The 12,753-nt window shown below is 37.5% G+C and overlaps 1 protein-coding gene across 6 annotated transcripts in view; it reads left to right on the top strand.

Moving 5' to 3' along the window:
• Positions 1–10,941, top strand: part of phldb2b (pleckstrin homology-like domain, family B, member 2b) — a 53,424-nt gene extending 42,483 nt beyond the window's left edge. For 3 of the 6 annotated variants that reach the window (XM_079805802.1, XM_079805800.1, XM_079805798.1), the window contains 9 exons: positions 41–184; positions 764–869; positions 1,005–1,019; positions 3,599–3,797; positions 6,382–6,472; positions 6,813–6,959; positions 9,065–9,284; positions 9,364–9,449; positions 9,635–10,941. In XM_079805802.1, the coding sequence (XP_079661928.1) occupies positions 41–184; positions 764–869; positions 1,005–1,019; positions 3,599–3,797; positions 6,382–6,472; positions 6,813–6,959; positions 9,065–9,284; positions 9,364–9,449; positions 9,635–9,775 (1,149 nt within the window). In that variant the 3' untranslated portion in view covers positions 9,776–10,941. The remainder of the gene's footprint in view (positions 1–40; positions 185–763; positions 870–1,004; positions 1,020–3,598; positions 3,798–6,381; positions 6,473–6,812; positions 6,960–9,064; positions 9,285–9,363; positions 9,450–9,634) is intronic. The other 3 variants (XM_079805803.1, XM_079805801.1, XM_079805799.1) reach the window with 1 other exon arrangement.
• The last annotated feature ends 1,812 nt before the right edge of the window (positions 10,942–12,753 follow it).

Here is a 12,753-nt window from a genome sequence, read left to right as displayed (position 1 = left end):
TATCAGTGACATTTCTTACCTTTACCCTTCTGTTCCCCAGCATTTCCGCACCCTAGAGGAAAGAAAACGGTACGGTAAGGAAGGCGGAGCTCATCTGAGTGACACTCTTCCTCGGAAGAAGACCCAGCCCACCATAACCCCACAGTTCACCTTTGCCACCCTGGGTCGTAACATATCCTCTAAAGTAAGAATATGACATACATAGAAATCTCTAATGTGCATTTTAGTTCATTTACAGACAGTATGTTTTAATCTTAAAAACAACCCAAACAATTCATCATAACAAACTAAGTATATACATATAAAGGGGTGGGTGATATGCTAAATATGACTATATATTCAGTATTTTGTTTTGTTTCCAATATTTGTGAGTGTCGCATTGATTTTACTCTTTATTAGGCCATTAAGTTTCCCAAAAACTGTCTGGTTTTCTAACAATGTGTAGGAACTTTTAAGTGTTTTAAAATGTTTTATTAATAATATATTCTAGGTAATTGCTGTTTATTACTATAATGTATTGTTATATTGGTGCATTTAAGTTATTACATTATTACATAATTCTTCCATGTTTATTTAGTATAAAAGTGGAAAATATACTTTTTAAAGTCTTCTTACTTTTTAAATATGAAATATCTACTTGGCAACAATGGTTAATAATAATAGACTAGAATAGAATAGATAGAATAGAAAATTCTTACCCACCTCAAATTTTTGAATGGTAATATTTAATGTATGTATCATGAACATCATTCCCTGTGTTTAGTCTCATCCACCTTTAGCTCAAAGCTCCAGCTGTGGGAGTGTGTTGAATCGAGCCCTTGCCATCTCCCCTAAAGAGACACACATGGATACACACCGCCTGCACAAGGGTAGGGCTCTCCACCTCAAACACACACTGTTTAAAATACACAGTGTTATTATGTAGAATTACATCATACTCATCAAATGTGGTGCTTTTTAAGTCAAATGTTACCTAATCTTGGATTACTCTCTCTATCCTGCAGGCAAATCTAAGAAAGGTACAGTAGTCTAGATATGCCTGTTTGAATTTCCATTCAAATAATGTCAAAGTCTTTAAGCATGTCCTCTCTGGTGAAGAATGTCCTCGTTTGGGGGACATTCATTGCCTCATTCAATTGGCTGATGTCAGCACCACTTTCAATGCTTTTTAATAAGTCTGGTCTTACTAAAATGGAGAAACCTGTAGCATTTGCTCACTTTTATTAACCAGCGCCTTTTATGGGTCTTATGGGATGAGGTTGAATCTTGTATGAAATAAAGCGGCTATTTTATACATATTACAAAGGCACGAAATTATTTATTTCATACAATGGTATGATGTTATTTTAGTTATTCAGTTCTGCATGATTAGGTGTGTGTCTGTAGTCACTTGTTTTAATTTTATTTCTATTCATAGACTATAATTGTTATGTCACCCTGCCGTTTATGGACTAGATGGCTGATGGTGGGTGTTTATGGGTATTTTGGCAGGAATGAGTTCCTCTGCAGAATGCACATCGTCCACTTTCACATTAGTGAAATTTCCGTGAAATTTTGCAGGCGAATAAAATGTCCATTGTCTAATGTCAATAGTGTAGCATTGTATGAAGCAAAGCTCACCCAAAAATCACTTTCAAACCAAGCAGTTTTTTGTTGGTCAATGCGGGAAATCCGTTTGACCAACTTTCTTGGTCTTTTCGTCCTCGCACAAAATTCTCAATCATGTGCAATCCTATTAAAATGACTTGATTTTCGCCTGCAGAAATTCGCTAAACAATGGTAAATGTGACCGCACCTTTAGGGGACGTTTACACAACATCGTTTTCATTTTTTTAATGCGTTTCATTTAATGGCATTTTAGTGCCTGAAACTTTTGAAAGCAGGTTTCAAAGTGCATGTTTTTGAAAACAATACCGTTATCATCTCCGTTTAAACTACCAAAATGCTCATTTGTGGCGTCATGCGCATTATGTGTTCAGTCTATAGACACATTGCCAACTACTGGCCTGGCAGCAGAATACAGCGTTTTAGTCGTTTACGCGGATCTATGTGAACGGGGATAGTTTTGACATCGATGTTGTGTAAACGTATAGATTTCTGAAATTAATAACTTTGGATTTCATCAAATACCCAGCATGCAACAACACCATGGTCACTCATGGTGTTGTGTAGTAACTCTGTAACCAAATAAAGACTCTCTGGACCATCAAAACAAGTCAATCAAAACTTAAGTTTAATTTAAAGGGAGTCTGCCTTATAAGGACGTGATGTCCTCCAATAGGAGGATTGTATTGCAACTGGGTGGAAACTTTATAGATAGTGAAAGAATGTTGGGAAGATGAAGAACAGGAAATGCTTATTTTGAAACCAATATCTGCAGTCCCATAACCTGACAAGTTTAATTTTGATGCTTTTATTTTTCATTTGATAGTGTTAATACACTAAAGCTTTTTGAATCTGTGAGAATTATGACTTTCCAAATGTAGGTGAAAAAAAGCTTAACTTTATGTGTTCTTGGATGGTTTATCTGAAGGTCTCCTGGGAAGGATCATCAGAGAGGCGGGTCTCTGCTCTTTCTCGCTGTGTTTGATTTTATCAAGTTGTAGTGGAGTTGAGTCTCATCCGCTGCGCTAATTTTAGCAGTACTAGATGTTCTACTTACAAGTTAAGCTTTGGATCGCCAGGAGACGGCAACTAAATGGATATTAAGTTCAAATATATCAATCCATCTTTTTATTCTGGATTTGTAACTGGAGAAGGATGTCATTAGGGGCTTGGGATCCAATCTGTGAATAAGAGTAAGGTATTCTCTCACATATACTACCGTTCAAAAAATTGGGGTAAATTCTGTTAAATTTGAGTATTTTATGTTTTTAAAAGAAGTCTAAACAAGACTGCATTTATTTGATCAAAAATACAGAAAAGCGGGAATATAGTTAAATATTATTACAATTTAAAATAACTGAACGTAATTTATTCCTTCAATGGCACAAGCTGAATCAACCATTACTTCAGTTTTCGGTGTCACATGATCCTTCAGAAATCTTTCTAATATGCTGATTTGGTGCTCAAGAAACATTTCTTATTATTATCAATATTTAAAACAGTTGTGCTGCTTAAGATTTCTATAGAAACCATGATTACTATTTTTTGTCAGGATTCTTTGATTAATTAAAACTTTCAAAAGAAATTTCAAAATTTCAGAATTTTTTCATTGTGTTATAAATGTCTTTACTGGCACTTTTGATCAATTTAATGCATGTTTACTGAAAAAAATCATACATTTTTAACCCTTACCCCAAACTTTTGAACAGTCGTGTAGGGGGTCAGGATATTATTGCACGGTGGCTGGTCTTTGTGAGCACAGTAAAGGGCCCCAGGGTGCCCTGGGCATTGCCCGGCCAGAGGATGCTGAGCTGAGCAGCAGGAATGGAGAATCTGCTCCTGGGAGTGATCCTGCACTCTCAGGTAAAGCAGAGTTAGCCTTGGAAATGGGCAGGAGGATGCTTGGGATGCCTGATATTAAATGGTGCTACTCCACAGTGTTCATTATTGCTTGATAAATTCTTGTTTTCTTCATTGGTCGGTATGTTTTTAGGCCACAGTCAGCAGCACATTGGCGAGGAGCACCGAACAAGGTTGAGCGACCTCGGTGGCCGCGCGTCCTCGCAGAACAATGTCTACCTAGACTCCTTTGGTTACCAAGACAACGGCCGTGCTTTCGACACAATGAGTATGGACAGCTCGGACAGCATGGAAACCAGCATCTCCGCCTGCTCGCCCGATAATGTCTCCAGGTGAGGTTTTTTTTTTGTCACTGACTCTATCTGGATATATGTGTGCCCTCGAAAGTTAGATAAATCTGGCTAAATTTGGTGGCAACAGGGGATTTTTGGAAAAATTATTCATATGCTATATATATAAATATATACTATAAAAAAAATCTTAGTTGTAAAGAAATACATTTCTCTACCTTAAAATGTCATGTTTAATTCAATGTGTTTTTTACCATTTCTTTCTTTTCTTTTTTGAAATTTTTTTATTGGATTTTACAACACATTTGACAAATAAACATAACACACTTAAGTACTAATAAACTTACAATTTCTTTGTAATGGTTTGAGATTTACTACCAACTTCTGAGTGAAAATTGTTCAAATATCCTTTCAAATATTTGGGGTCAGTATTTTTTTTTTTTTATAAATTATTTAAGCAGCACAACTGTTTTCAACACTTATAATAATAAATGTTTCTTGAGCAGCAAATCAGGATATATGAATGATATCTGAAGGATCATGTGACACTGAAGACTGTCGCAGGAATAAATTGCATTTTAAAATATATCAAAATGGAAAACAATTAATTTAAATTGTAATAAGATTTGACAATTGCTGTTTTTACTGTAGTTTAGATGCAGCCTTGGTGACTGAACAGAACAAAACAATTTAAAAAAAATCTTACTGGCCACAAACTGTGTTAGTTTGTGTATAAATTGAATAATAAACAAGAAGTATTTGTATTTAGATAAAAACAACAGATGTCTATGCTATGTGCCCATTTGGATTTTGTATGTTTCCAGACCTACAGACGGATCATATAAACTCATGACACATACCAGGTCTTTGTAATCGAAAACATCTCCTATTGTAGTTCAAGCCAAGAGTTCTGTCTGGGGTACAAGGAATGAAATATTGAGGACAATGGTAATGTGTGTAAAGAGAAAGACAGAGGAACCGAAATCCAGGAACCGTATTTGAACGCTCGGGTGGACGTTCTTGTGTAGGTTATAAACCTCAAATCTGTTTGAGAGCAATTAGTTTAAGACTTTAGTGAAAAGACTTTGACAGATGAGACCACATGAGGTCATTTCTCAAAGCGATGTGTGTTTATGCTGTATGCGTGTGCGCTGGAGGCAGTGGATCGGTGCTTGTGTAATTCGAGTGGTTTGCTTGAATAATGTGAGTTCTGAGGGGCCCGAGAAGGACCGTTGGTACCCCCTCCTCTGCTCCGGGGATGGATCCACTCGGGTTACAGCAGGAACAGTTAGAGGAAACAGATTCAGGGTTTTTTTTCCCCCCAGTTTGAATGTAATCAGACGCAGAGCGCGGGTTCGAGCTGTTCTTGGGTCTTTGTGTAGTATGTTCCACTTCTCTCTGCTGGATCTTTGGGTTCTAAAGCAGGAATGACCTCTGTTCATCTCCAGCATCACTGGTAAGATAAAGATGAAAGAACTCTTTGATGGACATGAGGATAGAAAAGATGGAAATAAGGTGTCCAGATGTTACCGCTTGGTGATCAGAAAGAATTTTATTTATGGTTTACTTCTGTTTAAATCTGTTGTCCACATAATGCATGATGGGTTTGAATGATGGGTTTGTCTTGATTTGCATTTTGAATTTTATTTTTTAAATGTAAATTAACCGACAAAAATACTTTAAAAGAAGCTTTTTTTCAAGACAATTTTTTTTAAACAAGAAAGGCTTCTCTGGCATGCATGCAGAGGCATCTTGTTAATGATTGACAGCTGTCCATCATCCGATTCCAAGACTAAACCAATCCATTTCAGCTTTACACTCACCACGCACAGCATGTTCACAGAAACATCTAGAAAAAAAGAGTTGTACATGCAAGACTGGGACTGTAATTCCAATTGGTCTTCCTTGAGTTCATTTGCATACAGAATTGTGATTGGTCTTACTTTTTTCTTACATCTGCTTAACCATCTATAGCCAACTGCTAAACAGAGTTATGTGTTTATTTTCATGCACGTCCGACAGAAAATGCAAAAACAATTGAGCTCAAACTTTGCCCTTTTCTTTTGTGGTTTGCATTGCAAGCACTGCAATTGTCTGCATGCAGATATAGTTAGAAACATCACAAAGGCATCTGTTACTGGAAAGCTTATTATTGGAGTCCATGTTGTTTTTTTGGGGAATGCCAGTATATGGCAAATGGAATGGGAGCCTATGGGGTTTGACATGGAAGATGATTCCCATATATTCTTTACAGGTGAAGGTATTAGGGATAATATTGCGGAGCCAAGCAGTGATGTGAAGGTTGTAGGGGGAAATTTGAAGTTTTACAGAAAGGAGGGGCTGGTCAGATCTATTCCACGTGTTCTTTTTGAAGTCTAAATGGAAAACATCAGACGTCAGACTATGGGCCGCACTCTATGCCTGGATTGATAATGCGTTCCAGTGCTGACCAGGTTTATTGGTTCCTTCTGTGTTCTTCAGCATATGCCAGTGCACATACGACATGTTTACATTTGCAAGTGTATGCATTCTTCTCGCCGTTGGTATAATGTAAAGTTTTAGTGCCCGAACTTTTTTTGTTTTGTAGCATTTACTCATAATGCTTCATCTCATATTTTTTCCACAGCGCCAGCACCTCCAACGTTTCGAAGATGGAGGAGATGGAACGTCTTCTCCGGGAGGCTCAGGCAGAGAAGCACCGGCTCTTGGAACACAGGGTAATGAAACGGCCACACAAACCTGCCACTTCCTGCTAGAGTTGACTTCAGGTTCACAGTCCAGTCTTTCAGCACGCCATAAACCCACATGAACTCCATTTGGCTTCACGGATCTTAAACCTTAAGCTTGTTTGCTCTGTTAGAAGTTTTCCAGTCAGCCATGGACAGCAACAAATTCGGCTTGAAACGCAGGAACACTGTGGGAATTGAGCCGTTCTTCCTGTTTCTGATGTTGTTCATGAGAGTTTGTGCTGGAACGGAGAGTACTAATTGTGTGCAGCTTTAAAAAGAAACTCGTTTCGGTGCGTATCTGTGTACTACAGTGTCATTTGTGTTTCAGGAGAGAGAGATGGAGTGCAAGAGCAGGGCCCTTGAAGAGGAGAAGAGACGGCGAGAAGAGCTAGAAAAACGGCTGCAAGAAGAAACCACCCGGAGGCAGAAACTCATTGACAGAGAAGTGAAACTGCGCGAGAAACAGCGAGCACAGGTGAGCGCTGTGCTAAGACATGCATTTAGCTATTACTAGTGCTCATATTTAGGGTTCGAGATTAAACAAGCGCCTAACCTTAAATATTAAGGGTTCAGTTCACCCAGTAACAAAAATTCTGTCATTAATTACTCACCCTCACATCGTTCCAAACCCATAAGACTTTCGCTTATCTTCGGAACACAAATAAAGATCTTTTTAATGAAATCTGAGAGCTTTCTGTCCCTCCATTGACAGCCTATGCAACTACCACTTTCACTCCATCGCGCATTTATGAGAGCACTACAATGCGTGTTGGAGATTAGTATTTTGTACAAGTGGTAAACAATGTTTTTTGCACAAAGTTCTCGTGTCGCTTCATAGAATCAAGGTTAAACCACTTGGGTCACATGGATTACTTTTATGATGTCTTTACTACCTTTCTGGGGCTTGAAAGTGGTATTTACGTAGGCTTTCAATAGAAGGACAGTGTTCTGAAGAGGAGCGAATGTCTTAGGAATTTGGAATGACATGAGGGTAACTAATAGGGCTGGGTTAAAAATATTGATTTCTCGATTTTAATCGATTCTCACTTTTACAAAACAATATCGATTCTTAAATCCCAAGAATCGATTAGTCATCCTGTTTTCAGTTAATGGATGAAATAAACATTGTAGCGGCCTCCCATCCAATGAATCGCAATAATCTTTGTGCTTTATTACTATTGATATGAAACAAAGTCTCAGATTTCAAATTACGTCTTTTTTTTTGTACGAAATTCAAAAACAAATACCGCTCTGCCACAGCTCAGCTCAAGAGAACCGGCAGCGCGGAGCAAACATGATCTTCTCTTCTGCCTTAATACCAGTAAAATAAACATGAATGAGCATCTGAAAGTGTGAAAGATACAGGACAACTTACCGAAAACCGTATCATGTCACATAGAATAGCTCAAGTGTTTCAACCGCAGAAAGTAAAACGGCTTGTAAACAATGTCATGTAACGTCACATTTACCTCACGTCACAATAAAAAACATATCCAGTGTCCATAAACTTATTAGTTAGGAGCATTTTGCTAATTATATGCACCACATTACATAGGATATTCATTGTCAATGTTCTTCGATATTTAATGCATGTAGGCTACTATGTATGAATAAATCTGGCAAGTTTTTATGACCGCCCCCATTTAAATGTTTATATTTCAAAAAACTAATTGGAGTAGAATTATGATTATGTAATTGTAAAGTTAATATCATAACTTTATTATTATTTAAAAAAAAACATGATTTAGTGTCATTTAAGTGTTTGCATACAAATCAGTTAATTTTTACCTTCAATATTAGTAGGCTAATGTAGTATCAAATGACTCCCATAGTTTACAACATTGTTTTCCTTGAGAAAATTTATATCGATAATATATAAATAATCGCTATTGATTTGAATCGAAACTAATCGAATCGAAAGCTTGTGAATCGAAATCGAATTGAATCGTGAAATTTGTGTCAATACCCAGCCCTAGAAACTAATGACAGAATTTTAAAAATTTGGGTGAACCTTTTAACTTTTTTTTTGTTCGTTAAATTTCAGACATGAGTGATACCAAAAACCACATTAGAATAAGCTAACAACGGCATAACAAAACGCTAAAACACATTAGAAACCACATAAGAATGTTCTAGCAACTACAAAGAAACATGCTAAACTCTCAGAACACATTAGCAGCTACTTAAGAATACGCTGCGCTCAACTTGCTAAACACTCAAAACACATTAGCAACCACATAAGAACACCCTACTAAACAAATAGCGACATGCTAAACACTCATAACACATTAGCAACTACTTAAGAATACGCTAGCAACTGCTTAACTTGCACTCAAAACACATTAGCAACCATATAAGAACACCCTACTAAACACATAGCAACATGCTAAAACCGTAAAAACACATTTGCAACACCGTAAAACACATTAGAAACAGCATAGCAACATGCAAAAATACATTAGTAACCACTATCTAAGAACAGACCAGAAAATCTAGCTTTAGATTAATTTATGCACAAATACTTTGAATTGCATTCAATACAAATTTCCCTGTAATGACCTTCATGTCACCCTGTCGCAGTCTCGTCCTCTGACACGCTACCTACCTGTAAGGAAGGACGACTTTGACCTTCGTGGCCACATAGACTCGGCCGGCCACAACACAGAGACTTGCTACCACGTCTCCATCACAGAGAAAACCTGCAGGGGCTTCCTCATTAAAATGGGCGGCAAAATCAAAACCTGGAAGAAGCGCTGGTTTGTCTTCGACCGTAACCGCAGGACCCTGAGCTACTATGCAGGTCAGATGAATGTTCACTTATGACGTTGGTCGATTCAAACAACATCATTATTGACTTTTTGTACTTTCTGCGGTTTCAGATAAACACGAGGCCAAACTGAAAGGAGTGATTTACTTCCAGGCAATAGAGGAAGTGTATTACGACCACTTAAAGAGCGCCCACAAGGTACTTTTCCTCTGCTGCTAATAGTTATGAATATAATAAGCTTCATATTTGTAATATTAATAATTTACTTTTATTTAAATTAATACATTCTTTAAATGACTCATTTGATTCTTTACTGACTTCATCAGCAATGCTGCCCCCTAGAGGCCAAACTGTAATTTTCCGTCTTTCTCTCTCTCTCTCAGAGTCCAAACCCTTCCCTAACATTCAGTGTGAAGACTCACGATCGTGTCTACTACATGGTGGCGCCCTCTCCTGAAGCTATGAGAATATGGATGGATGTTATCGTAACGGGGGCGGAGGGATACACTCAGTTCATGATATAGATGTTGTCTAAATCATGCAGAGGAATAATATGTGCAGTGTGTGGATTTATAAACCACCGGACTTGATCTGCACTCTTTCACATGCTGGTTTCAGTATTTGACTCCTAGACTGAACTTATGTTTTTCGATCTCAATCCACAGTATTGAAGCTTTTCTCTCCGCTGCATTCATATTTTTTTATGCAACATGAACTTTTACTTGGCTGTCCAGATGATGGAATGGAGCACATATCCTATAATTGTGTGTGTATGTTTGCGCTTGTGTCTTTTCGTATATTGTCGGACGGAAGAGTTTGTGTAAAGCGAGAAAGACGTGTTAAATGATATTCAGCGCCAATGTGCCAAGTTGTGTGTGGTCTGTTTGCTACTTTGTGTGCAGGGCCTCAGGGACACGCACATGATATAAACAGCTGTTCTGCCAAAGATGAAATTTTACCACACGCTATAGAGTTTATGTATAGATGCGTGTGTTGGTATTTGCCACAGTTGCCTTCAGTTCTATATTATACTGATATGCCTTTATACTCAACATTCAGATTAATCAAAGGTGCTATAAGACATGCATTTGTGGACAAAAACTATTTTAACACTACAGTTATTCATTATAAAAGTCTCACAGTTCCAAAACAAAGCTGCTTACCATTCAGGTATTACACCAATTCTAAAGAATAAAACGTCCTCTGTTTTGAATTATGCCTCATAGAAGCTAGGTTTTTAGTATGTTTTATAACACTTGATCATTTTATGCATTTTTATGGTCTGTATTCAATGCTTTCGGTCTATTTTCAGGCTGTGATTACTTTATATTTGGGTTTGGCCACAAAGACATCATCAGGAAAAAAAATTATTTCCTTGATTCCTAGAATTTAGCTTAAGGTTCAGCAAGTGCTACAACATAACATGTCCTTAATTTCATAGAGATTGTGTAGCTTTATTAGTCCAATCAGAAAAGTTTGAAGTATTATTTCACTACCACTGACTAGCAGGAGGCGACACATTCACGTGCTGAACATGTTAACCATAAGCTTGCATCTGTGAATTAGCCAGTAGTCTGTTTTGGATATTGTTAATTCTCATTGGAGATTAATATTTATACTTTTGTTTACCATGCATGTAGGCTACGTTTATTTTTGTGCATACGGCAAAATAAAGCAGATGTATATTGTTTATGATCTCTGTGTACTTTATAACCATGCTAAACCATGTCCTGTGTACGTCACATACTCTTCTTGCTGTGACCAATTTCACTGTCCATTCTGCTCGATTCAATACCATAAACCGTCAGGAGAAAAAGTCACCTCAAAGCGCCATCTTAAATTACATTGTAACCGGACAGTCCAACATAGCAATGGTAAAATAATGGTGTGTCCGCACTGAAAGGTAAATGTAAATTTGAATTGTATTCTTGGTTATGTCTTTAATAATATAAAAAGAGCAAAAAATAACAGCTGGAGTAACAGTAACTATGAGATAGTTTTTGGACAGAACAGTTGCTAAGATTTAAAGATGAAATGTGACAGCGCATGTGCATGTGCAGGAAAAACTGCTGTGGTGAAACTGCTGGGTTAAAACTGTGGCTCTCCGGCTCTGCAGACAGATATTAATATGGAAATCCGTATAAATATGGAAAGGGAAAAAAAAAATCACACCCCTGTCTCTATCTCAGTGTTGTGCACTCCTATGCCGTAAATGGTAGACCTGTAAATCCAAGTGTGCTCCAACTGTAAAACAGTGGCCTATTGGTTTTTACATATTGTCCCTATCCACCATACCCTAGATCAAGTTTCCAGTGGTTGGTTCCATTGGTTGACTAAGCAGTTAGTTTCTCCAATGAAGCATCATACTGTGGTAGTTAAACGGGGAGTAATGTACGATATGTGTTGTGGAAAGTGCTATACAAATCGATGTGAATTTGATTTAAAACATTTAAATAGACGTAACAAATAATAGACAATGTGTATTATGTAGCCGATATCTTTACTTACACTGATCGGGAATAACATTATGACCACTGACTGGTGAAGTGAATAACAATGATTATCTCTCCATCACGGCACCTGTTAGTGAGTGGGATATATTAGGCAGCAAGTGAACATTTTGTCCTCAAAGTTGATGTGTTAGAAGCAGGAAAAATGGGCAAGCGTAAGGATTTGAGCGAGTTTGACAAGGGCCAAATTGTGATGGTTAGATTTCTGGGTCAGAGCATCTCCAAAACTGCAGCTCTTGTGGGATGTTCCCGGTCTGCAGTGGTCAGTGTCTATCAAAAGTGCTCCAAGGAAGGACCAGTGGAGAACCGGCGACAGGGTCATGGGCGGCCAAGGCTCACTGATGCACGTGGGGAGTGAAGGCTGGCCTGTGTGATAATTCATCATGGCTTATTCAAGAAATCAATAAAATATATTTAAAGTAGGCTACATCAACATGTTGTCATGCATGTGTGCAATTTTGGAAACCCATGTGTGACCCTGGAGCACAAAACCAGCCATAAGTGGCAATAGCCAACAATACATTGTATGGGTTCACAATTATTCGATTTCTCTTTTATGCCAAAAATCATTAGGATATTAAGTAAAGATCATGTTCCATGAAGATCTAGTAAAATTCCTACCATAAATATAATCAAATTTATTATTAGTAATATGTATGACTGAGGACCTCATTCGGACAACTTTAAGTTTAAAGGTGATTTTCTCAATATTTAGATTTTGTTGCACCCTCAGATTCCAGATTTTCAAATAGTTGTATCTCGGCCAAATATTGTCCTATCCTACCAAAACACACCAATGGAAAGCTTATTTATTCAGTTTTCAGATGTATATTTCAATTAAAAAAACAAACAAATACTAACCTTTGGTTTTGTGATCCAGGGTGACATAAGAAATTCAAGTCTACCCAGATTTGAAGAACTTCTGCAAACTAAATTTACTGATGCCTGCACCACAGGAGTTTATAATTAATATAATTATGCTAATGAGACGG

The sequence above is a fragment of the Gobio gobio genome (genome assembly GCF_949357685.1).
Source record: "Gobio gobio genome assembly, chromosome: 23".
Classification (NCBI taxonomy): Eukaryota; Metazoa; Chordata; class Actinopteri; order Cypriniformes; family Gobionidae; genus Gobio; species Gobio gobio.
Note: the sequence above shows the minus strand (reverse complement) of the source record. Positions and strands in the feature narration are given on the sequence as shown.